Here is a 26,517-nt window from a genome sequence, read left to right as displayed (position 1 = left end):
CTTTAAAATGATATTTTTTATTACATAATGATGAGTTTAAAATATTTAATCCTTAATTATCAGTTAGAAGTTGACCAATGTCATCAATTTTCCCTGTCTCAAATGTACCGATAAATGATCAGTAAATATTGATTTTTACAGGTAAATTTTGACATTTTTATAACATTTTAGTGTTTTCCCCTGTACTTCATCATAACTTTGTCATTATCAATTTGTCAATTTCATAAAATATATAACTAAAATCCTGAATAATTCTCTTCCCAGTATAGAGTGTAGAGTGATACTATACCGAAAGCCGTGGTTTGAAATTTTAATGTCACCAATCAGAGGTCGGAGTCTATTCATGAATTTTACTAACTGAACTTTCCCGCAAAAAATACCTGCAGTTATGGTTCTTTTCCTCCAGGGAGCGCATTTGTATTTCCGATACTTGCAAGCATGACGGGGATAATAGTTTTGAGTAAGTATAACCCGATTTTCCCAACCAATTAATGCGCTGAGACAGACCAGAGCACGTATAACTTGTTTTTGTTTACTTTTCAGACCAGAATACCAAGAGAGAATCTGGAAGATCTGTCCAGACAGGGAACATAGCAGCAGGCAAGGTACGAACATGTCTTCACATGGCCGTCGCCATAACACAACAATCCAACCGAATATTCCAGAATTTTTTTAGTACCACTGTATCCATTTTTAATATTGTTCTCCCAGTTCTTTATTGATATCATACTACATTGTTTTGGCCCGTAAAGTATACCTAATAATATGATAAGGAGTTGTTGCCATTAAAATGTTCCTGAACATGTCTTGCACTGTATACTGACCAATTATATTACTGTCATTTGTTTTAGTGTCAAGGAGTAGTTCTAACCAGCAAGCAATTCTCACCAACTGAATTTTTGTCATCTCTAGTAAAAACAAGTTCCTGCCCAACATTTGAGACAAAACATGTAGCAGTAGCATATTGCTGATATTTTGTTTTCAAAAATAAGCTATGGTACAAGGATATTCTCTGATGAATAAAATAATGGAGATGACATTGTTGAGAATTGCTTCTGTCTTGATAAAAAGCAAGATCTTCTCTTCGCCCAGTATATGCAATATTAGCAGTTATGCTATATGATTATAGGCTTTGCCTATAAATAGGGAGGTCGGTAGTGCGTTTATCGATATTCTTGCGAGAGCAAAATTCTCAATTTTGAGTCAACTTTAACACGTTAGAAAATGGTTAAAAATCCATTGCATGACAATAAAAAATATATGTAATTGAAGATGAGACATTTCTCTATCTAAATATACAACTTTCATTGTTATTGGAGTTGATGGTCCTTTGGTACAAACGTTTGAAGTGACGATACTTTGAGAAAAATGGCCGCCTGAAAAACTATGTGTCAAAGATCATACCTATTTCAAAATTCATTCCGCAAGCTATTACTGGACCGATTTTCTTCATTTATGGCTTAAATTTTTGGAAATATCTTCAATTTTGATAATCCGGTTGTCAGGCTAATTTTTTGGTTACAAAACATACTTTTTACGCAATTTTAAGGAAAAACATGTTGAAAAAAAAAAGTTTTTGCGTACCCGGAATGCACTGACAGTCGGATTCCGAAAATTTAATCCTTTCTGCGTCCATCCGTAACCCTGGTTTCAGAAGAAAAACAATAATAGCTTGCGGAATCGATTGGATATTAGGGTGGTCAGGGCGTGGTTTTCACAAAAATTAAAGCGGGAGCGGTTATCGTTCTTGCTAACCGGATGTTACTGATCCGCCATAGCTTCTGTTAAGATTTTCGAACACTCGCGGATAAATGCCTTTTACCGACTGTTTTCTGGACGGATTTTTGACTGGCGGTGCAGACAACGATGGACCTAGGCCATGGAGGCCAATCACTTACGGTAAGTACCTAAATTATGTCTAATATAAGCCTAATCGCCCTGTTTCCGTAAGGTCAAATTCTAGAATGACCTTTTATCATCTGCAAGCTTAAAAACTATATTCACCTTCTTGGAAGGTCTGATTTTCGTTTGATTCTGCATGAGCTGATTTAAAAAAGATTACTCTCATTTAGCATTAGTTGGAATATGTTTCCATAACATTTTTATTAAACGATGAATATGTAATGAGGTAAATTCTCCCAACGTTTGATTGCAATCCATTCAAAATCTTTCGGACTTTATCGACTTTCCTATATTATCGGAAGTCTCTGTATTTTACCTTGCTTTTTTTCTATTGGTTGGGAGAATTTGCACATATTGCATTTAATTTCCTTGATAATTCAATTTTAATTTATATGTAGTGCCCAATTTATATGAAACTCACATGTTTAAGCATAAACCTTCTTTATATTTATTTTAACTGTTTTATTTATTCAAAATTATCATATGTAGAAAAAAAATTCAACCTTAAATTGCTTCTTCAAATGATACACAACTTTTTTTTTCTGGTTTTCATTTTATCAGTTAATATATATTAATTATGACTTTTATTAGAACAATTATCATGTAGCCCTGCTTGTACTTTACTTGATAAATAGAACTTATTTGATGAGATTTATATATGTGGCAATTGCATATTTTACATATGACCTGCATCTTCTTAAGGCTAAAAACCACTAATTCCACTTTCCATAGGCTTCTATGCTAATTTCACAATATTCAATGGCTTCTCTGGACTTTACCTTAACTTTAACCTGCAGAGGACTATATATCAGCATGATTCTACATATGTCAGCTCACAATCCTCATAATGGCATGTGGGGTTAGCAGACTTGCAGTGCAGTACTGGTCACCGGAAGTGAAGGGTCTATAAATAGCATGGGAAATCCCAGTGTTTTCACAAGATAGGGGTATATTTAAAAATCATTATGGAGATTAGGCTTCACATCACAAGAAGCAAAATGCACCTATAAAATGTACAGAAATGTTTTTCCTTTCAGAAACTGTTTAAATTTTTTAAATAAGATGAGAACTTTTTTCACAGCACTATGAGGAACAGGGGTAATTTTTGCGTAGGACTATTTTTGCGTACGTTCCGAATGCTCATTGGTTGAATTGGTGGTCTGTAACCTAAAGAGTCACTTTTTGTCTTAGAAAAAATATATAACTATACAGGTATCTTCCTACACACATACTGAATGCATTTGCAAAGTTTCAGTGAAATGTGACAAGCACTTTTTTAAATATTTGATTTTTAAATATAGGGTAACCAAGTTGTGCGAGCAAAAAAGTGACAATATTCTACCATACTTAAATGCATTAAATATTTGCAAAGAACTTTTTCTGACTTTTCAAATAAAAAATATCAATCACAACTTGTTTTTTAACAATATTAATGAAGAAATAGTTTTAAAAGTAATCATTTTCTGAGAAATTGGTCTATTTTTAAAAATTTATTTCTGACATGCCTCCCCCTTTTTCTTGATCACATGTCAAAAATCCTAAATCTTTAAATTTTCACAAAAGGTGATATATTTGGCTTTAAATTTGTAAATACAGTGTTTTCACATTAAAACATGACCAGTAAAGGGCACCTAAAGCAAAAAAAGTACTCAATAATGGATTTTCCATGTTGCCATAGGGGAATGCTGATATGGCCTTAACCGCAGTAATGAAAGTGAGTTTTTCCTCATTTCTAACCTAATTTTTGCTCAAATCTACACAAAACTTGATTTCAAGTGCTTATTACCACCATATTTAGGTAAATATAGCCCTCAAAGTTTAATATTTGATATTTTTACTAAATTTTCTACACTTTTTACAAGATAGGACATACAAATCAGCCAAAAAGACCAATTTTCCATAATTTGGACCTATAACTTAAAAAAATGCATATTTTGAAGGATTTTTGTAGTGTATTCCTCTCATGGCAAAGTTAACAAGATCTTCAAGTAGTTTAAAGCTATTTCAAGAAACTTTTCATTTTGCCATGGCTTCAGCTTAAGGCTAAAAACCACTAATTCCACTTTCCATAGGCTTCTATGCTAATTTCACAATATTCAATGGCTTCTCTGGACTTTACCTTAACTTTAACCTGCAGAGGACTATATATCAGCATGATTCTACATATGTCAGCTCACAATCCTCAGAATGGCATGTGGGGTTAGCAGACTTGCAGTGCAGTACTGGTCACCGGAAGTGAAGGGTCTATAAATAGCATGGGAAATCCCAGTGTTTTCACAAGATAGGGGTATATTTAAAAATCATTATGGAGATTAGGCTTCACATCACAAGAAGCAAAATGCACCTATAAAATGTACAGAAATGTTTTTCCTTTCAGAAACTGTTTAAATTTTTTAAATAAGATGAGAACTTTTTTCACAGCACTATGAGGAACAGGGGTAATTTTTGCGTAGGACTATTTTTGCGTACGTTCCGAATGCTCATTGGTTGAATTGGTGGTCTGTAACCTTAAGTTTACTTTATATATTCATATTGTACAATTTTTAACAGCTAACTTACATATTCATTTTTAGAGGATTGTAGATGCTCTACTTATTTAATATTCATATACATGTACAATTGCTTGGAAAAGGTTTAAAATCCTAGTAATATACATTATTTATCATTAAATTTTAATTAATTATGGTTTAATATTTTTTTTGCCTTTTTAGGATCACATTGATTGACTCATAATACCAATCTTTTGTTGTATGTATATGAAACATACTTGTACTGTGTTTTTTCTTCTAATTATTGATTTATTTCATAAGAAAGTATTAGTAAACAGGCTGCCTAAATATTTATTTTATTTTGTCATATAAAAAGTAAACACTGATGTAAATTTTATTATGATTTAGTTTTATTTTCTGTTTGTTTTTCATCATTTTAGTTTCATTTTGTTGAGTTCTGGAGATGTTTCGAATTCATGGTAAGTTAGTTTTTATACTTTGATTTAGTTTAGTAGCTTTATTTATTTTAATAGTAAAACTTTTGAGTCTTTTAATTATGGTAACAAATAAGCATTTACATTTGAATCATATATTACTTACAAGAACTGTCGATTAGTTTTGTGTTTAGACTCTGCTTTAAAACTGCTTCACAGTACATATTCATTGAATTCCACTACTTGTTTATTTCAGATGGCCTGAGCAGCATAGTGGGCTATGCTATGAGACGAATATGGGCTGAGTCTGAGGTAGGACCATGTGGGGTACAGTAAGTAGGGTAGTTCCAGACACACCTGAACCCGATAACCTGATTGGTAAGAGAGTTCAACACTTGATAGAAGAACCAGACGGATCACGCAGCGAAATTATTCATATTAAGTTATTTAACATAACATTAATATAACCTTATAAAACAATCTTCTTGTTTTGAAATGAAGATAATTATTCTGGAAAAGGAAGTTCGGTGTTTTTAACTCCTCGCCACATCTTTTGTCAACCGCTTTGTGAGCAACCAACATCAAATAAAGTTTTACATTTTTTCAGATTGTTAGCAAACCAGATTATGATTTAATAGAAAGTAAACTAACTGTAAGTAAATTGATAAGGTAAATGATGTTAATAGGTGTAATGTCCTTATGTACATAATTTCTTTTGTAGATTTGGCAGACATAGTAGATCCTGGTGAAGAAACCCTTCTGGCCTGAAATGGAAACTTCGAAGAGTTCATTAAACTTAATCAAATGATGATATTTTGTTTATTATCATTGAATGTACATAATAGTACACATGAGGAAACAGCTAGGGCTTCAAAGTTCCATAGTGAAAGGATGCGCATTGGTTCAAGTCAATGTATTCATAAAAATTTTCTCAATTTCTTGGGAAAACAGCATTTGTTTTTGAAATTTTATTCAATTTCAACATAATAATGAGATTATTATGTTAAAAGACCCTATTTAAACAAGAAAACATTACAAGACTACATTAGGAATCTTAGAATTGACCAGACCTTGATATAATATTATTTTGCCACTTTTTGCGGCAAAAATGTATGTTTATTTTGATTATCGTCTGGCTTCATTTAAGGTATAGGCCTAACAAATTTTCATCCACATTAAACATTTTATAGCAAAATAAGATGAAAGTATCTTCATGTGATAGCTTAGATTCTAAGCTTTAAAATGGTACCACATAAGTATATGGTAGGTTGATATTTTGATCAATATAAGCATAAATATGCGTTTTTTTTGTAAATCTGAAATTTTCAAAAATGTTCGATTTACCCCCATTTTTCAACATTTGCTTGTTGGTTTTTAAATATAATTCAATTATTTCTTGATAAAAATGTGTTTTTACATATTTAATCACAATAACAATAACTGTCATGTGCTAAAAACTGCTTTTAAATTCAAAATGTCTTTTTTTGTCTGACCTTTCGCCATTTTTTCCACTGAAAATAGCTCTAAAATTTACCCTAAAATGTAAATTTTCAACCTCAAAAAATTTTTTTGAGCTGAAAAACATGATTTTTCAAGTCAAGCAACTTTATTGCCACACAAAACAAGTGACAGAAAAAATTAAATATTTTTTTTTGAATTCTTAGTAAGCAAAAATGTATTTTTTTGTTGAAAAAACGCATTTAAAAAAAAGGGGGTCTGCCGCAGTGTTTCTGATTCCAATGAAAAACAAATCCGAGGTTTTGACATAATATTTGTTTATTTATTTCTGTTTAATGGATTACTCTTGAAAGAACAGCAAAGTATCAGATTTCTACTACCTTCCAATTTCCAAATATGAATATCCAAAAATGGCACTTTAATTCACGATGCTGTTGACACATAACAAAAAAAAACTAAGTCCAAAGTGTTTTTTTGCCAATTTTAAAAAAGTGTAATTTTCTTTGTATCTAAGATACAAGTTTCCTGAATGGCTTAAATCAAAGTATGAAATGGCTTTATTTAAATGATTAAGACACAATGTATGAATTTATTTACCTGTTTGACTTATGTGGGCCACAAAAGTGCCCAAAATGTGACATTTTTGCCTTCGCAAGAAAAATGACCAAAATTTTGAACTTTAAATTGTAATAACTTTTGAACCCCTTGACCGATTTTAAAAATTTTTGCACCAGTAAGTTACATTTCTTGGGCTCTTTCAAACTAATATAAACTTGTACATTTTCTATATACTTCATATTTTGACTGACCTCCCTACTATAAAGGACAGCATTATTTGTAGTCAGTGAACATCAATGTACCACTATGTTATATCACTGATGTCTCAACCAACAAGAACATGCAAAACTTCCTATTAGTGAAACACACACTGCATCAGCATTAGAAGTTCAAACAATTATTCCTAACTACATACATCATTGCAGATAAATATCACTTCAGACAGAACAATTTTGAATTACACATGTTTCAGAGTATCTACATACAAAATGTATTTAGGACTTGGTAGTTGCCTATTCCTATTATTTTATATATTTAATGTTAAAAGATTCTTTCCTGTTCTCTGAAGTTTCTCTTCAATGTATAGATCTGTCACCATTACTGTAAACTTTAAGATAACTAAGATTTTATTTTCATTATTTTGTCTGAATTTACTGTACATCAGCCAAACAGCAAAGTACCTCCGTGACCCCAAATTCCTGTGATCCAGTCTGCACTGAACTACGGGAAGATGACTCCAATTTGGGGGGGGGGGGGGGCTTTAAATATTGAGCCATATATATATTCAGTCTCTTATGCCTCAGAAAATCATTCAAAATATAAATAATTTATTAATTTAATGAGTTATTTTAAGTAATATTTATGAAAACAATGGTTGATGTTTGTTTACATCAATTTTTGGAGTGAATTCTTTTGACAGATGAGTGATGAAATCAAAATAAAATCACCCTCTCGGAAAACAAGATTTCCGTTGTTTACTTTATTACCCAATGAAAAAGCTGACAGAATCGCATTTAATACATTATAATTAAAGATAGAGGGTTTTCTCTGTAGAATGTCCAATGATCTTTGACTATCTAAGGGGATTAACTGTTTCAAAGTTGGGATCACCGTTAGTTTGCCAACTTTTGAGACCACCGAAATGACATGCACGTCTGTCAGTGACCCAATCAAGCGCTATCTCGCTGAAATTCTTGTCGATACGTACACTAATGGGAAAACAAGGACAAAAGTATGTTCATTCAGGTTAGTTATGCTACCCTAACATATCTTGTGCATTATTTTTGATGGGATTAGTTATGAAATGGTTCAAGCCCTCCCTCTTTTCCATGCGTATGAAAGAAACTTATCACGGATTTTAAAACACAATCAACGTTGAAACAGTGAACATTGTGTTCAGCAAGGTTTAAACATTCATTCTTATCATCAGTATACACCACGTGTACACATATATATATCCCTAAAATGCAAACTGGGGTGCCACATCCAAGTCAGAATGGTCCATAATTTTAGTGTTTTTATTCTTTCTGTGTACATGCATCAAGGAGTTTGAAATATACTATAAAAATCCTTACATATACATTATTTTTAATGAACAAATAATGAATTATTAAAAATGTAAGAGTAGATATCTATAAAAAAAAATATAACCATTATACAGTATTTAATTCTCTGTCACCAGTGATCTATAAAAATAATACAACCATTCTAATCTTCTTTTACCATTGATTTTTTTAATATAGAGATGAAATTCTATGAAATTACCGATTTCACTCATTAGAGCTTTGGAAAACAGTTTTATGCATAATCTTCATTCATATTATGGAAAACATTATTAAAGCTGCATTAGCTGTCATTTTTGTAAATTTTTGTTTCTATTGAAATATACCTTAACTTTGAATTATTTTTACTAAATTGTACTTTTCCTGTGTAACTTCATTTAATATCCACAAATAAAATGCATTAAATACATGAAATTGGGGTCTATACATTTATTGTCTTGCAAGACAAAAAATTGACCTAGATAAATTTGTATGCATGTGACTTCTTGTGATCTTAATCTGTGCATGTGCTGCAAGGGTCGCCCCTTAAATAACAAATCAGATTGCAAAGCGAAAGTGGTTATTCAACGATAAGGAAGACCGATGGACTCGAGCAGGAAAAGAAAAAAGTTCAAATATAACGCAAGGATCCTTTTGAAATTTACCTATTGTAACATAATGTGGCTCAAATATATTATTTATTTGAAAACTAATCAAGAAGAAGATGAAATGAAATGAAAACAAGACATGTGCTTACCAGTGTATCCCTTATTGTTATTTTTTTAGAAATGTTAAAGTATTTTTAACCCAGGTGAATGTCCTGTCGGCAGTCTTCGGAAGTGAAGGGGAAAAATTATTAGATTGGAGCTATCGATCTTCTCTGATTTAAAAAAACGTTGTTTTCACAAAATTCTGCAGTAATTATCAACATTTATTGCTTCAATTGCATTACTACTAACTTATTTTATTGAATCAGCAAAATTCAGTAGAACGAAAACTGGACAAATTGCTTTTATAATGTTTCATTAATTAATGATTGATTTCTGCATCATCTGAAGTGGTACATGTGTTGACATGTAGTGAGCAATTAATATTTCACTTGATTTTGTATTGAATGCATCTTAATTTCAAAAGATTTTGGAATAAAAATATGAATATTTGGTAGTGCAGAATCACAGGTATAGTCAAATATTTTTTCACCCATATACCTGTATTTTGTTCTTGTGTGTACATTTATTTAATTCTGGTATCAGTTTAAAAATGTTAATGATGCATTATAAAAATCCTCCATTTTTCAACAAATATAATATATAGTCAAATATATGGGTGAGTTGGTATTAAATTGATTATTAATTTTCAAAGGTAAAGTAGAAGTGAAATTTATTTTCTAAACATCAAAATTAAGTCATATTCAAATGATAACTTCTTATAATGAAATTAGGTGTACAAGAGAAAATACAGTGTGTTATACCTTCTGGTTATGTAAATTATAATTTCTGTTCTAAAAAGTAAGCTGATATGCTGGTACATTTTTTTGGCTTTAAAATCTTTAAATTATGACAAAAACAATTTTATTTTGAATAGGATAGATCTTACTGTTTTAATAAAGAAATACATGTTGTATAATATTTTACATTTTAAAGTAAAATTTATGAAAAGAACAAAGATACTTTCATTCAAGTTTTGAAGCTACCATGAAAGTAGCAACAATTTTGTTTTATTATAGTTTGCATGAGTTCTTTGCATTGGTTTAATTAGTAAGTAGAACTCATTACAGTCCAATATGTACCAAATTGATTTAATGGCAGTAAATTTCCAAATAAAAAAACATATACTTACATGTTTCTGTTTAGAAATGTATTTAAAATTATATTAGTATTTATTATTTTTTGTTTGTGTGTGTAATATAAAGAGGTTATGCGTCAGAATGCAATAAAGACTTATTATTTCCAAATTGTACTGACACTTCTGAACACTATTGTCTTCCCTGTCAAAATCGAAATTTTAAATAAGCTGACAGAATTGCATTTAACACCACTTCGCAAGTCAAAACATTCACTGCAGCTCAGAAATATAGCGGTTCTTCATTGTATGAAATATCTAAGTTTTTCAAAATGTAGAAATTGAGATATCATTATTTTTATTTCGCTAGGCGGCGAATTTTTTACAAGAGGTTGGTCCGGAAAAAGCTGACAGAATCACTTCTGTGAGATATTTTGGCTTATTTATTGCTATATTTTAATGATAAAATGAACAAATATTTGCAGCATATCAGTCTATTTTACCAATGTAATCGATTAAGCTGTAAAGAGTTGATTTTTAAGTGCATGTTTTGGCAGTGAAAAATATCGCCATTCTAGGGTCATTTGTCATGTGACTTTTGCAGATTGGCGTCGACATTTTATTGACTTTGTGTTTCGGCTGCATTAGCTTGTTTCATTGTTTGCTCTGGCTTCCAAAATTCTGTCGCCAGAAAAATTGCCAGCTGCCAAGTTTTTTTTCACTGTTTTCAGAAATTAGAGCCAAAATGAATGCCAAAAAAATATTATTCTAATTTTTTTTATAAATTTGATAGTATTAATTCCACTGATGAGTTATCTTTGTCAAATCATCAAAATACCCCCTTCATTTGTGGCATACATGTACTCAAGGTTCACTCTTGATGCACGTATAAAGCAGGTTTTTAGCTCTTGTCTTAGGATCTAAAACCATTGGTCACTTTCATATACATGTATGCAAAATAATGAATTACTATCCCAGAAACAGGTGTTTTATTTCTATCAAGGACTTTATTATACAATACTCAATTTTAAAAGATGATGAGCCCGTGCAGGTCCGGGTGTTTAAAGGATAGGCCTGCAGCAGCGCTAAGCTTGTCGTAAAAGGCGACTAAATAGTGCTCAGAACCTTAACTGGGGGCTAGAGTGCTCTGCCCACAGAGCAACTGGGATGTGTGCCCCAGGTGGTGGAATGGGGTACCCCTGGCGTGTTAAATGCTGGGGTTGTCAGGCTATAATACGGAAAACCTGACCGCAAACCATAGTGGTGCACTGTGTTGGGAACCTACCCACCTCTCCCTATTTCCAGTGGCAATCAAAATTTGTCGACCCTATTGTCCTTGTGTCCCAGCCCTTTTTCATTTCATCATCATTTCATGTTCATTTTATCATCAATTTCATGTTCATCGTCTGAATATAGTTGAAATATTGCTGCTCGGACGTTAAACCCCAACAAACAAACAAAACAATAAAAGATGTTGACCTTTGTGGTTTAATTAAATTCATGGTAAAATATTTTTTATTTATAAATTTTCAACAAATTTGATTCTTTTTCTTTTCAAGTATTTCTAGCAAACTACCATGGACCAGTAATTGTGTCCCTTTTTAATTATCTCTTGTTCTCTTGGTACCAGTATTGCATTGCATATTCCTGAGCGGATGTGCGTCAAAACACGGAGGGTATAAAAATACAGTGTGTTTTCTTTTTGGCCTTTCTACAAACTAAAGTTTTGTCAAAAGATATGAACAATAACTTATGAAATAGAGCAAACATAACACTGTCAGATGACAAACTTTGTTTAGAAAATTTAACATTTAGACTTCAAAATGTTCACTGAAAAGGTTGGTTTGATGAGTGCAAAACGAAAGTGAAAGTAAAGAAATGTTTATTTATAGTTCAAGACTACTTTTCTGTCAGATCTTCGTGGACTCGCCCTGCTTTTTTTTGCGGGAAATTAATTTTTCACATGTTCCTAGAAATGCTACATCAGTGAAAGTTTAATGGAATCAATTTACACTTTTTTAAAAATCTTTTAAAAATATGCACTTCACCATAGAAGTCTATGGGAATATTAATGCAATACTGAGACCTCTTGTACTCCTGCTTGATATCTGAATATTTCCTTAATTAGATTTGGGAATCCAATTCTATTTGTTTACCGATTTTCCTGCCACAAGAGCCACATGGCAAAAGTGTAAACAAATGTCATCCATTTTCTTTGATAAGTTTTTGCATTTCGAGGCATTTTAGACATTTCCTGATGGAATAATCATTGTTAATTGGATTTAATTTATTCTGTTATAAGGTAAATCTGTTTCTGAATGTATCATATGATTTAACACGGCTGTGAAGCTTGCATGTAGCTACATGCTCGTGGCCATTATTGTGTTTACCTTTGACCAGGTGATGAGAGTTTTGATTGGCTCATCAATATATTTACATCTGATTGACACCTCTGATGAGGATATTGTATCTCATGGTCACCTGGTCTAATTATCTTTGATTGGCTTCAGTCATAAATTGGTTATGGTCAATTTACTGGAAACCAGGTGTCAACACAATAAAATTGGAGAGAATATCTGTTACTGACAAACGTCTGGTCAACTTAAATAAACAATACCTTGGTGCCAAGAAAATCACCAACTGGTTATCTTTGTAGCCAGATTGCAAATTGTGACGCTGACGAAGCCGAGCATGATTCTTGTTATATATTTGATAGGTACTCAGAGTAAATGTGTAGATGTATTTTGCATCTTTTACTAAATCAATGAAGGATAGATGATTTTTTACTTTCAGGCCATAGCAGACATTATAAGGACATGTCTCGGACCAAGGTCTATGTTGAAGGTAAAACAAATTCCCTTTACAAGTTTTTCAATTACCATGTTATGGGAAAATTACAACCAGTAAAAATTATGAGTGACCGTTGCATTGTTGCGTGAAGTGAGCTGGGCAGACGTGGCATCTGACATCATTCCTCTCAATGAATGTAACCATATGAATGATTAGATATATGTAACAACAATGCACTATGAAGGTCAGTCAAAAAACCCAATTGAATGTCAGGAATGTATAACATCCATCCGGTCATCATCTGATATTCAGTGAGATTACTCACTTTAAACAATGAGCTAATTATAATCTGCAAATGTACACAATGACAAAATGTATTAAGGGTAGGGAAGTTGGCTGTTTTTACATAGTTGCTGACCATGTGCATCCCTTTTAAAAAATCTGAACAACCAGCAGATTGTTTAAATACACAATCGTCTGGAAAAATTTTTTAATAAAAAGTCGTCAACAAAAAAAATTTTTTATGAAAAAATTAATGATAAACGTGAAAAAAGGGAGTGACCAAAAAGACCAACAACTAAATGAAATTAATAAAACTGATCAGACCTAGAAAGAAAGAAACGATCTGCAATGGACAGGAAACATATGTCGCCCCTTGGCTGAAGTAGAATAAGTCAAAATAAGTCACAAATGTGATCCGTAAAATATCCAAATATAAAACAAGTACTATCTTTGAATTGAAAGATAGCCGATGCATTTTCTCGCTTTGTCAGTGTACATCTAGATCTGCTTAATTTTGTTGGTGAATTGTGTGCTATGTTTCGTATTTTAAAAAATAATTTAACTGATTGCACAAGTAAACTATTTCATTTCATACAATATATGAAAGTGATTGAAAATATTCTGGACACAAGAGGCCCCATTGAAGCCTTGAATCTTATGGTTACATCACTTTCGAGGTTGTGAGAGAAAATAAAGCTCTGAATCCATTACATGTATTTTACACCAGTTTAAGGTGGAATTATTTCTCATGTACAAATAAAACAAAATTGAAAAAAGAAAAACAGAAACCATTGACGGGTGTATATTGACTGTTATTTACATTCTTGAAAAAATGAACAATATATGTACATGCAGAAGATGATTTGCAACATTAGTTTTCCTATTAAGACTGCTTGCAGTCCCATACATGTAAAAGAAATTTTAAAAAAGCAAACGTGTCCTTGTCTGATGCACCATCTACAAAGTTGAAGTAATTAATTCCATTTATTGGTACCATTAAATTTATAGTTGTGTTTAGGTTTTCAATCAGTTTTTGAACTTTTACGAGCATCTTACTCAAGGCTGATGGTGTCTGTAGTTTTTGTGTGCACACACTTGTAAGTTTGAAGTCCCTTTCACTCTGGAACTCCCTTTCAAAATCTATGGATCTGCCACATTATTTAGTTATGTGCAGTGATTTATGAAATTTACCTGCTTCTTACAGAGGCATTTTAAAATTGATTTATCAACAAATAAATGAATTTTCAATTTATATTATTCAATAATTTTTTTTTCTGAAGCCTAACAAAAAATATTTGAGTTGACTGTCACCAAACCATCCCAATTTTAGACCATACCCTAACATTTTTTTTATCAAAGTGAAATGTTTTATCTTTAGGATCAATATACAAATAGAAATGCATGTTTAAGCTGATGTTACAAACATGTATTGGTTCAGAGTTTTTTTGTTTGTTATTTTTTCTTGTCTGAAAATTTATGTGTCACGTTTATAATTACTTAATATGATTGACTTTTTATTCAATAAAGTATTATTTGTTGATGAATAAATTCATTCAAAAAATCCATTCAAAAACTATTGTGCATTACACTAAACATTAGAAATATACATGGCATACATGTTTTGATTGCTGCCTTGAAATAGATTTTTTTATATTGTTTCTCAAGTATGGTAAACTGTTTTGGAATTTATTTCCCATTTATTGATATTAATAAATATTTATGAACATGTGCATACATGATTTTTTTTATATCAATAAATAGATGAATTAGTTACATGTTTTATTTACGTGTTGATAAATCATTTATTGATATCAATAAATTGAACAAATTATTAACATATTAAGAAATATTAAATATGTTATTAAATCTTTTTCCGGATTATGCATCCTGGGTAATATCCAATAAAATAAGCAATTACAAACACTTTTCTGACCATGATTAAACCACCTATAGTGGCACCCTCTTTATAAACATGTTAATAATTCCTCTTTATTGATATCGATAAATGAATAAATAACATGTAATAAATATTATGTTGATGAATAATGGCAAGCCTTTGTGGAATTTATTACCTATTTTTTGATATCAATAAATGAATTATTGATATTAAGGATTAATTATTGAAATCAATATTTATTTATTAATATGTGAATAAATATGTTACAAACATATATTTATTGATATTAATAAATAGGTAATATATTCCACAACGGCTTGCCTTACTCAAGATAAATTATAATTAGCTCATTAATTCATTGAACTGATAATGTGTTTAAACTGAGTAATCTGATTGGATGTTAGCCGATGACCAGACTGACATAGGACTTACCTTCACTTTAATTGTATGCATCATGTTTGAGACGTGTAACTAATCATCTTTGGATGGTTCCATTCATTGTGAGGTATGATTAAGTAGACAGCTGTGATCTGTGAACTGACATAGTACTTTTCAAAAGTTCTGATGGAAAAAAAGTAATTTTTTTTTAATGTCTCTTATACATTGAATCTTGAAGGACTACATTGCCTGTCAGCAGGCAGTTATTTATAAAGTGTTCTACCTAAGATTTACAGATAGCATTCTAATAACCCCTGAATTTCAACATAGCATTTTGCATCTAAAAGTTATAGAATCACATTTGTATTGGACTCTATGGGAGTTCTTTTCAGATAGCATCCTGGTAAAAAATTGTAGCATGTAAGGCAATATGTGGGCCTCAGAAGAGCACTGAAAAAAATTAATAAATTCTATGAAAAAAAAACATAGGTATGACCAGTAACTGTAGATTTACCACATCTCTAATGGTTGGTGTGATTGCCTAGAAAGGGTGAAGATGATTCAAACCTGAGTTGATATTCACACGAACAATTTTAATCTGTGATTATCATTTTAGAAGTGAATTTAAATAGACACTTACCACAATCACTTTAGACATTATCCTTTTACTATCACTACTTTTGTTATAAATACAATAATGACTTAATGAGTACATTGAATAAGTTTATTTTATATTTGAACAGATGTTGATGGATCCAATGGGTGGTATTGTTATGACAAATGATGGAAATGCAATCCTTAGAGAGGTATTAAATAATAATTATGATGTGTATACTCCAGTAATATTTTAAAACCACAAGAAAATTAATGGTTTAACAGCCTGGTATAATTACATTACTTTTTCTCAAATCTACTTTTTGAGGGATGACTGTTTTATGAAGAGGAGGGCTTTCGATTTTTTTGGAAAGAAAGTTTGTTTCTGGAAAATGCTGAAGAAAATGATTTGAAGAAAGAGAACGGCAGATTAGGTTTTGGATATTTTAAATAATACATGCTGAGAGAACCTAATAATACATGCATGCTGAGAGAACCTAATAAATAATACATGCATGCTGAGAGAACCTAATGAATAAATGATAAAGACATAATTTAAAATTACCGTAGGTAACATTTAGAATCTAATTGAAAGAATTTTTTTCTTTATTCATTACAAGATGGTATATTTCAGGGTTATTTTTCTTGTTAAGTAAGAAACATATTTGATGTGTGTGTTGAGACAATTTTTTCCTCCTTCAGATCAATGTACAGCATCCAGCTGCTAAGTCAATGATTGAGGTTGCCAGAACACAAGATGAAGAGGTTGGAGATGGTACCACATCTGTTATAATTTTAGGTAATAATTAAATAGCTTAGAACCAACAACCATCAACCATCTATTTAACCATTTATGCTTAGATTTTCTAGATAGTTCAATGTGTTTTGTTATATAGACCCAATTAATACTTAATAATTATCATGGAAACAGTAAATATTTGAAGCAAATAATTTCAAAGCTTGCTACAGAAAAAAAGTAGGAATTTTAATAATATCTATAATGTTTACTTCAGAAAAGATTATCATGATGATATGTTGAGACAGTAAACAGTGTCTACAAAAACTCATAGATGGGCTTTTTTTCAGCTGGTGAAATGTTATCAGTGGCAGAACAATTTCTCACTCAACAGATGCACCCCACTGTTATTATCAGTGCCTATCGTCAAGCTTTAGAAGATATGGTAGAAATACTTAGGGAAAAAGTCAGGTATTCTCATTTGATTGTAACCTCTCTGTAATCTAGATAGTAAAAAAAAATTAAAAAGGAATACATCAAATATATACCGTTAAATTACTGTTGTTTGCAGGGTACCAATTTTCGTCGGAAGGCAAAACCACGAAATTTGGTTTCCAGTGAATACGAGATTTAATTAAAATGTGTATACTTAAAACTTCAACACCATGAATTCAAGAATCCACAAACTTGTTTTCCTTCCCTGATCTACAAAAATTGGTATTCACATTTTAAAGTACTTTCACAGTAGTAAATGTAGTTTCTAAAATGTTTCTGCTTAGTCTATCTTGGTTTAAAGCAATTTTGTTTATTCCTTCTGTCAATCTAAATGTCTGAAAAGCAAACTGGTAATCAAATCCTAAAAAGGATTGTTTATTTTTTTTTTTAAGAGTGGAGTGTTTTTTCAGTATTACTATTTAACTCTGACAATTTAAATCCACCATTTTAATTGCAGTTGTCCATGATATGTCTTTTTCTTTTTAGTGTACCGGTGGATACAAATAACAGAGCTGAAATGTTAAAGATTATACAAAGCTGTGTAGGAACTAAATTTATAAGTAAATGGTAAGTTTTATATTTTCGTTTAAGTCCTAGTACAATAACATTTTTGTACAGAACCATCTAAGACGGGACGTATTATGATATACCGTTGTCCACACTTTGGACAATAAATCAAAAACTCTTTCACCAACTTTCATGAGACTTTGATGAATTGTTCATATCTATTGACGTAAGCTCCCTTTCAATTTTTATAAATTTCAGATTTATCGTTTCTGTGTTATGAATTTTTATACTTAAAAAAAAAATGGGGATTTTCAAGTTTTCGCACAATTTCTCAAAAACACTTTCACTAACTTTGATGAAACTTTCTTGAATTGTTCATATCTATTGAAGTAAGCTCCCTTCCGATTTGTATAAATGTGAAATTTTACGTTTTTGTGTTATGAAGTTCTACTCTTGGAAATGGCCAAGGAAATTTTATTCATTGAAAAATCGTTGTAAATGGACCATTTGTTATGATGATCGACTAATAAATACAAAAGTTATTTGGTAACCTTGTCAGAAAAGTGTTTTGAACAAGATAGAAATTTATAGATGAAAAATCGAACTTAGTTAAATTTGAGGTAGCCTTAATAGTGCCAAATTTTTTGTGCATTTTTTATATACTTTTTTAGGGGGAGGATGTTTGACTGGGCTCACAGTATTTCTAGTTGATCATATAAATTCATTAAAGGATAAGGACAAGTTGAAAGGGTAACGGGCATATCATGCGCTTTAAGCACAGCTCTTTATTCACACATAAATTCCTGTTGTTTCAATCAATCATTCATGTTTAAACAAAATATTTTAATTTTTACAATGAAATATCCTTTCAAAGTTTTGTTAAACCTTTTGATCAAATGTTTTTGACTTGACTTTTGAAATCATATCAATGATTATTTTGGGTATTTATGTTTTTCAGGGCTGATTTAGCCTGTAATATGGAATTTTTGTTTTTCAGGGCTGATTTAGCCTGTAATATGGTATTTTTGTTTTTCAGGGCTGATTTAGCCTGTAATATGGAATTTATGTTTTTCAGGGCTGATTTAGCCTGTAATATGGAATTTTTGTTTTTCAGGGCTGATTTAGCCTGTAATATGGTATTTTTGTTTTTCAGGGCTGATTTAGCCTGTAATATGGTATTTTTGTTTTTCAGGGCTGATTTAGCCTGTAATATTGCTATAGATGCTACATCAACAGTTGCATTAGAAGAAAATGGGAGAAGAGAAATTGATATTAAAAGATATGCCAAGGTTGAGAAGGTAATATTAAAATATATGCTTAAGTTAAGGAGGTAATGTTCAAAAATATGCTAATGTGGAGGTTGAGGTAACAAGAGTATGCTTTGTCTGGCATTTCATTACGTCCTTAGCATTATACAGTGATAATAACAGGATATAATTTTTAGTTGATACATTGTACTGAGATTTCTAACATTATGGCAAGATTAAAACAACTTTGTTTATGTTTGAATGGATCAAGAACTCAGTTACACTAGTGCACGAAAGAACTAGTTTGCAATTAAATACTGGATGTTCCTAATATGCTACCTTGTATAGCTGCTTTTTTAACCTGTTTTTGATTTGTGTAGATACCCGGAGATACCATTGAAGATTCAAGAGTACTTAAAGGTGTCATGTTGAATAAAGATGTTGTACATCCAAAAATGAAAAGGTTAGTTAATAATCATGGCTTAGTTGTATGACTAATGTTTCATTATATTGTGGTTAAGAGACTGTCCATTTAGAAACCAGACAGTTTGTATGATATGGATGCACATGGTAAATTTTATTTCACAGAATTTTTTGTTCCAATGTAATATTTATATCATAAATATATCCAAAACTACAAAGATTTTTTTAAATAGGCAATGGATGGACGGTTGAGAAAATGATTTTACAGTTCCCTTAGAAAGCAACCAAATTTTGCACAAAATGAAAAAGTTATCGCCCTTTATTAATGAATTTCAATGCTTTCTATGTAATTTATTTCTTTTTTTACCGTTGTAGTTAACAGACCAACATTCAACTTTAAAAAAGGATGCATTTGCGATATGAAATAGATGAAAATTTTTTTAAAACAAAATTTGTTGTGTGCCTTTGTTTTTTTGTGGACGCCTTTTTAAATGTTAACAAATTAAATATTTTTAATTTAGCCCCTTTTTTTCTTGTCAACTACAGCTTATACTTTACTTTAAAGTACAGAGATATCTTATAAATGTTCATCAAATTATCATGAAATGTAAAACTTGTGCATTCGTGTTTATGCCGTAAAGGCACACGTGTTGTGTAGTTAATAATTTCATGTTTTATTGCATTTTTAATCAATTGATATTAACCATGGTGGTTTTGAGATGCAGGATGTCAATGGTTTGATCCCTGGCTAAGTCACATCAAAGACTTCAAAATTTGGAGTCACTGAACATGCAATATTTTGGTGATAGAGTGACAAGTAGTTGGCCTGAACTCCAAATAATGTGTCAAGAGTTGGTTTGCTTGCTATCCTGCAGGTTGTTGCTTCTGTGAGCTAGCAAAATAAATAAAGATCCAGCTTAGTGTGTTGAATTAGTACAAGGCTGGGTGTTTTGTCCTAAAATGCAAAAAATGTATCTGTCAAACCATAATCACTGTGCCTTATTTGTTGCAGGAGAATTGAGAAACCAAGAATATTATTACTAGACTGTAATTTAGAATATAAAAAGGGAGAAAGTCAGACAAATATAGAAATAATGAAGGAAGAAGATTTTACGTAAGTAGTTTCAGAGAATATTATATGGATATATATATATATATATGCATTTTCCTGTGATTTGAATTATGAAAAATGAAAGTTGTCTATATATGGTCTTTGTCAAACATTCTAAAGCAATTGGAATTGTCAAATGATTTATGTCAGTAAGTACAAGAGGTTCATTTTTCAAGCTCAACCAATCTAGAAATTATGAATAGATTGAAAGTTAATTAAATGTGTTAGATGAGTTGAAAATACTTGATATCTTACAATGTACTCATTCATGTGAGAGTTGTGCTTCCTGCACTGGAGGAACAGCACTTATGTTACTGTCACTCTTAACAAAGATGTCGAGTTCGGTTAGATATGAGCATTTTTTCCTATTAATATGTATGAAATGAGTTAAAATATACTGTCGTTAACAACAATAATTAGAGCTAAGGAATATACCAGATAGACAGCAACATAAGCTATGTTGTGATTTAAACCCTTATAAAATGTTTATAGAATAAATGTTTAAATAAGGGATGGTTTAGACTGTAAACATTTATTAACAGGAAAATTCTAAAAATGGAAGAGGACTATATTGAAAAGATCTGTGCAGAGGTTATACAATTTAAACCAGATTTAGTCATAACAGAGAAAGGTGTATCTGATTTAGCACAACATTTTCTTGTAAAGGCTGGCATTAGTGTGATACGAAGAGTTCGAAAATCAGATAACAATAGAATAGCCAGGTAAGTGTATTATACAGGCAGGATTTTCATTTCTGGATTTAATCATTGAAATTCTTCTTAGTGCATATTTACTTGCAGTTTTTATCATTTCCATGCTACTACTGTTCCTTGTGATGTCTAAATGTATTTTGCTTTACTAGATGATAAAAATAACACATTTAAGTAATTTATAATTTCACAAATATTTGGTTCTCAGAATATTTTTCATTATTTTATTATACTTGCAGAAAAGTTAATAAAATTTAGATTTAGTTACTTTTAGCATGATGGGTATTATATTTGCACAATTTGATAATTTATTTATCTTGTGAATTATTTGATTGATAGTTTTAGTTATAAAGTTATATAAACTGTTTCTTTTACAGGGCGTGTGGAGCTACCATTGTCAACAGAACAGATGAAATCAAGGAAGAAGATCTTGGAACAGAATGTGGTCTTTTCTACATAGAGAAATTTGGTGATGAGTATGTATTCAGTTCTGACATTTGATAGATTATAATTAACATAGATGATTTATCCCAAGATATCCATCAAAGCTCTGCTGTACTGAATCATCTATAAACTTAAAACATCTTTTAGCAACAGAAGTCACTAGACAAACATTAATAGATATTTTCCACTTAATTGAACTAAATGGCTGCCTGAGGCAATGTAAGCTTCTGAGATTTAAGTTCAATTCATCAGAAATGACAAATGCAATAACACATATACATTTAAAACTTCCAATGAACTGTGTGACTACTATTCATTTTAGATACTTCACATTCTTAGTTGAGTGTGAAAATCCGAAAGCTTGTACCATTTTACTACGAGGAGCAAGTAAAGATGTTTTAAATGAAGTGGAAAGGAATTTACAAGATGCTATGAATGTAGCAAGGAATGTCATGGTAGAACCTAAGCTAGTGGCTGGTGGAGGAGCTGCAGAAATGGCATTAGCTCAGGTAAGGTCAAGCCTGTTGCAAGAAGTCAACTAATTAAGTCACAGGTGTTAATTTTACTATTATTCTAGTTATAAATGGAATTAAATATTTGAAGGAGTCGGTGGATGTGAAAGATAGATAGAAAAACTGACAAGTTTCTTTTTAAAGTAATTAAAATAATGTTGAAAAAAACATTCAAGAGATATTTTAGTGAAATCAATCAGTAGATGAATTTATATTTGTGTTATGTTTAATGTTTTTTTTTCATTTGATTTGTGAAATGTTGTAGTGTTAAAAATGTGCAGTATATTTAATACATCTGTGATAGTCATTAGAGTGATAGTACAATGTGTACCTAGCACATGGCTTGACAGATACATCAAACTACATGCTTCCTCTTAGGAACATGTTATAGCTACTCCTGGTGGTGGAAGAGCTATTCTACAGAACAGCTGATTCATGGGAGCTGGTTTAAGTGATAACTATCTCTTGTATACAGCTGATACAATAACATCATAGAGTAAAAAATCCTTCATGTTGAAATGCTGATGTAGTATGATTTGTTGCTAACCAGAAACTGCTCTTGTGTATTGTTAAAACAATTGCTATATTATTCAACTATCTAAACTTAGGTATATTGGTTTCTGTCTGTTTGAATTACCAATATATTACGTTGTCCTATATTACTTACTGGATTATCATTAAACTTAGTGTGGTGTAAGATAATTTTTTGGCTTCCTACATATTGTCAGAAATTTGGTCACTACAATATTTGTAAAAGGTAGGGATTTGGGCTATGACATGCCTTGCACTATGATATTATGTTAACTGGAACTCTGTCCCTGTATTTTCATGAAACTTTTTGTACTGTTTGAGGTAAGTTGGAGTATGAGCAACCATAATATGTCAAATGAAGGAGAATATTATTGTATTATTATTGGTAAATGGTTTATAATGATATTCTATCAAACAGTTTCCACATGATAATCTTTGGTGATTTCAGGCAATGAATGAGAAAGCCAAGGGTATAACAGGTGTACATCAGTGGCCATACAGAGCTGTAGCTAGGGCATTAGAGGTTATTCCAAGAATACTTATCCAGAATTGTGGAGCCAACACAATCAGAACTCTTACTGCACTCAGGGTAAGCACAATATATTGAATAAAAAAGGAATAAGGAGCATTCTGTAAAATTTATTTATATGTTTTTATACCCCATGCAAATAATGTTTTTGACCCATCCGTCAGTCCGTTTTCAGTTTACTGGACTTTTTTTTAAATGCTTGCAGATATTGACATGATTTTTTATGTATAAGTTCACCATGATAAGTTACTGGTCAAGTTTAATTTACGTTCCTCTCTGATAATTTTTACTGTAATTACGGGCCTTGAACTTAGCAAAATTAACAGAAATAACAGTTTTCTGGACTTTTTTTTCTAAACGCTTGCAGATATTGACACTACACAAAAAATAGTCCAAATGTAATTCCTTTTATATCATTCAATACCTTTTTTATGATCAGTAAATGTGTTTCTTGCAATTATTTAGCAAATAGAATTGAGATCTAGTCTTATATCAACTAAAGATTTGAGCGACACCTTTTTGGCCTTGAAAGATCATATTTAGTGATAAATTTGTATTTAGGAAATTTAGTTCTTGCAGTAATGTGTCAAGAACCATAAAATGTTCCATTTAACATGCTTATCTGTCAAATTCTCCAGCCTTTAATTAATAGTTTATCATTAATATACAGGAAGTGAAGAGAAGTGATTTTAACCAAGTAATATTGGCAGGAAAATTAAAATTGAAAAAAGTGTCAAGTTTTTGGAAATCTTATGTTATAATAAGTAATCTGTTACTTTAGATTTTTAATGTTAATGCAAAAAAACTTTTGGACAGTTTTGAAAATTTAGGAAAATGGTGAAATGAAACAAAATTTGTAATTGTGTGTGAACTTGTATCAGAAGTATGGATTGACATACGGTTTATATATATTAGGGAAAAAAAACTTCTTGATATTAGATATGAAAAATGCAAATGTATGATCACAATTTTTTTATACACCATGTAATTTTCGAAATTTTGTTCATCCTACAATTTTCACAGAAATTAAAAACCTCCAGTGCTGACAGCTTTTTGATTACCAAAATTACTGGCCTTGAACTTAGCTAATTTCACAGAAATAACCATTTTTTTCGGACTTTTTTTCTAAACGCTTGCAGATTTTGACATGGTGATTGGTATTTAAGTTCACCATGATAAGTTACAGGTCAAGTGTATATTTTGTTCTGCTACGATGATATTTTCTTTGGATTAATTAAAACTAAAAGAAATCACAGTCTGGAGTTTGAAACTACCATTCCAAATAACAGAATTTAGTTAGAAGGTAAAGGTGTAAAGCCTGAAAAAAACACTCTAATTCTTTTTGTATCAGTGTCCTTCTACATGTATTTCTCTTACAACTTGAGTATCCATCATAGGGACGCATTGGGTATGTGAGTGTTCTTTAATTTGATAAAAACTAAATCTGCTCCTTACTAGTTTTCTCTAGTATTTCGTTGGTTTTACATAAAAACAGTTTTATTTCTTTTAGTTCATCTAAATCTTTTATTCAGAAATTGAATAAAAGGGTAGAAGATATTTATTTTATTCCAAGAGCTAGCATAGTTTATTAGAAAGTGTAAATGGTATGGAATCCTTGTTGTCATGTCCCATATTTTTATACAGGCAAAACATGCATCACCAGACTGTACATCATGGGGCATTGATGGTGTGAATGGTAAAATTGTAGATATGAAGGAATATGGAATCTGGGAACCATTTTCTGTCAAAGTGCAAACTCTTAAAACAGCTTTGGAGGTGAGATTGTCTACGAGTTTACATTACTGTTCATTGAAATAAAATAAATAGTGTGTAGCTAAAATTGAAAAAAATGTCAGTAAGTTCATTTTTGCCTTTGTAGTTCAATACTTACAATTACTTGAAACAGAGAATTGCTTAATTAAACATATAATTTAGTTACTTTAACAATTAAAGTTAATTAAAGAGTCAAACACAACCAGACATTGTCCCTAACAGGACTAACACCCCCCTCAGTCTGTTAAAACCCTGTACATTTTGGGACCAATGTGGACATACAGTTGATATTAGACATAACTTTCATGGTGGATAGACTAAGCACTTTTGACACACAGTTTGCTCCCAAGTCTAAAAATACCCAACTTAAAACAGCAATCAGTATATTTTGTTGACAATACAATAACAGAATATGACTAATTCCTGACAATATGCACATCTTGATAGGGTAATCTAACACTCCATTGTGTTTCATAACAATCCTGCTTGTTAAGAAGGAATTCTGGACAACACATCTTACCAGGTTTTGCTTAAAAAATCTCTTATCAACAACAGCCATCATTTTTTGTTGAAAAATTAATTCTTGACAAAATGCACACATTGATACAGTGTTTTCACATCCTATTAAGTTTCATAACAATCCTGATAGTCTTTGAGGTGAAGTTGCTGACAATGCATGAGACCAAGATTTAAAAATAATGCTGTCATTTCTACAATTTTTGTCCTAACAAAAACTTCTGACAGTATGCACATATCCATGTGGTTATATTATGTCCCACAAATTTTCATAACTGTAATAGAGTATTAGGTACATGTGTATCTTTTTTATGATTTTATTTCAGTCATTGTTAACAGTTTAAATGGATAACATATTTCAGGAAATGCATTATTTTTTAAGGTGGGAAATTTATTGGATTCTTTCTATCATGGTATTGCTTGTAACCTCAGAAAATTATTTACTCTTCATACAGCTCACTTAATTAATGAACATTTGTTTCAGACTGCCATGTTATTATTGAGAATAGATGATATTGTATCAGGGACAAAGAAACAAGCAGATGTCAATGCTCCCCCTAAAGCAGCACCAGGAGGCCAGGAAGCACAGGCACCCGAAGGACCAGAAGCTTAATTATACTTGTCTCTAGGTCATTCAGCTGGAAGTGTTCATGTCATGCAAACCTTAGTGAAATAAATCCCCTGTCATGCTCATGCATTTAGAACATTCTACTACACATCATACTATGGACAGTATTCTGTACAAATAATTTATTAACTTTATGGAACAAAACAACAGTGCTTCATTTGTTTGTGATAAATGACATTTTATTTGTCTTTTGATTTCCACATTTTATATAAAAATGCCTGAAATAAAAAAAATCAAATGCTAAAAATAA

General features: G+C 31.1%; 1 protein-coding gene and 2 long non-coding RNA genes across 6 annotated transcripts; 2 read left to right on the top strand and 1 right to left on the bottom strand.

The window, feature by feature from the left end:
* Positions 1–369: 369 nt before the first annotated feature.
* Positions 370–26,517, top strand: LOC148623017 (T-complex protein 1 subunit gamma-like). The gene is made up of 16 exons (XM_088573472.1): positions 370–460; positions 544–605; positions 12,958–13,008; positions 16,255–16,317; positions 16,808–16,904; positions 17,192–17,312; positions 17,823–17,903; positions 19,036–19,141; positions 19,471–19,553; positions 20,526–20,627; positions 21,167–21,346; positions 21,712–21,810; positions 22,101–22,287; positions 23,270–23,410; positions 24,995–25,126; positions 26,124–26,517. Exons 1-16 carry the CDS (start codon positions 439–441, stop codon positions 26,250–26,252), a joined length of 1,656 nt encoding a protein of 551 aa, XP_088429598.1. The 5' UTR covers positions 370–438; the 3' UTR covers positions 26,253–26,517.
* On the top strand, positions 615–12,951 carry LOC148623018 (uncharacterized). 4 transcript variants are annotated; one of them, XR_015920750.1, is made up of 3 exons: positions 615–1,899; positions 4,832–4,870; positions 5,082–12,951. It is a non-coding gene; the product is annotated as an uncharacterized LOC148623018 (long non-coding RNA). The 4 variants fall into 4 exon arrangements; XR_015920747.1 differs by lacking the exon at positions 4,832–4,870; XR_015920748.1 differs by having other exon boundaries at positions 4,832–12,951.
* LOC148623019 (uncharacterized) lies at positions 2,241–4,509 on the bottom strand. The gene is made up of 2 exons (XR_015920751.1): positions 4,410–4,509; positions 2,241–2,598 (listed from the first exon to the last, which is right to left on the bottom strand). It is a non-coding gene; the product is annotated as an uncharacterized LOC148623019 (long non-coding RNA).

This window comes from Perna viridis, chromosome 3, assembly GCF_037379345.1.
Source record: "Perna viridis isolate PV_CMFRI_1.1 ecotype Kerala chromosome 3, ASM3737934v1, whole genome shotgun sequence".
NCBI lineage: Eukaryota > Metazoa > Mollusca > Bivalvia > Mytilida > Mytilidae > Perna > Perna viridis.
Note: the sequence above shows the minus strand (reverse complement) of the source record. Positions and strands in the feature narration are given on the sequence as shown.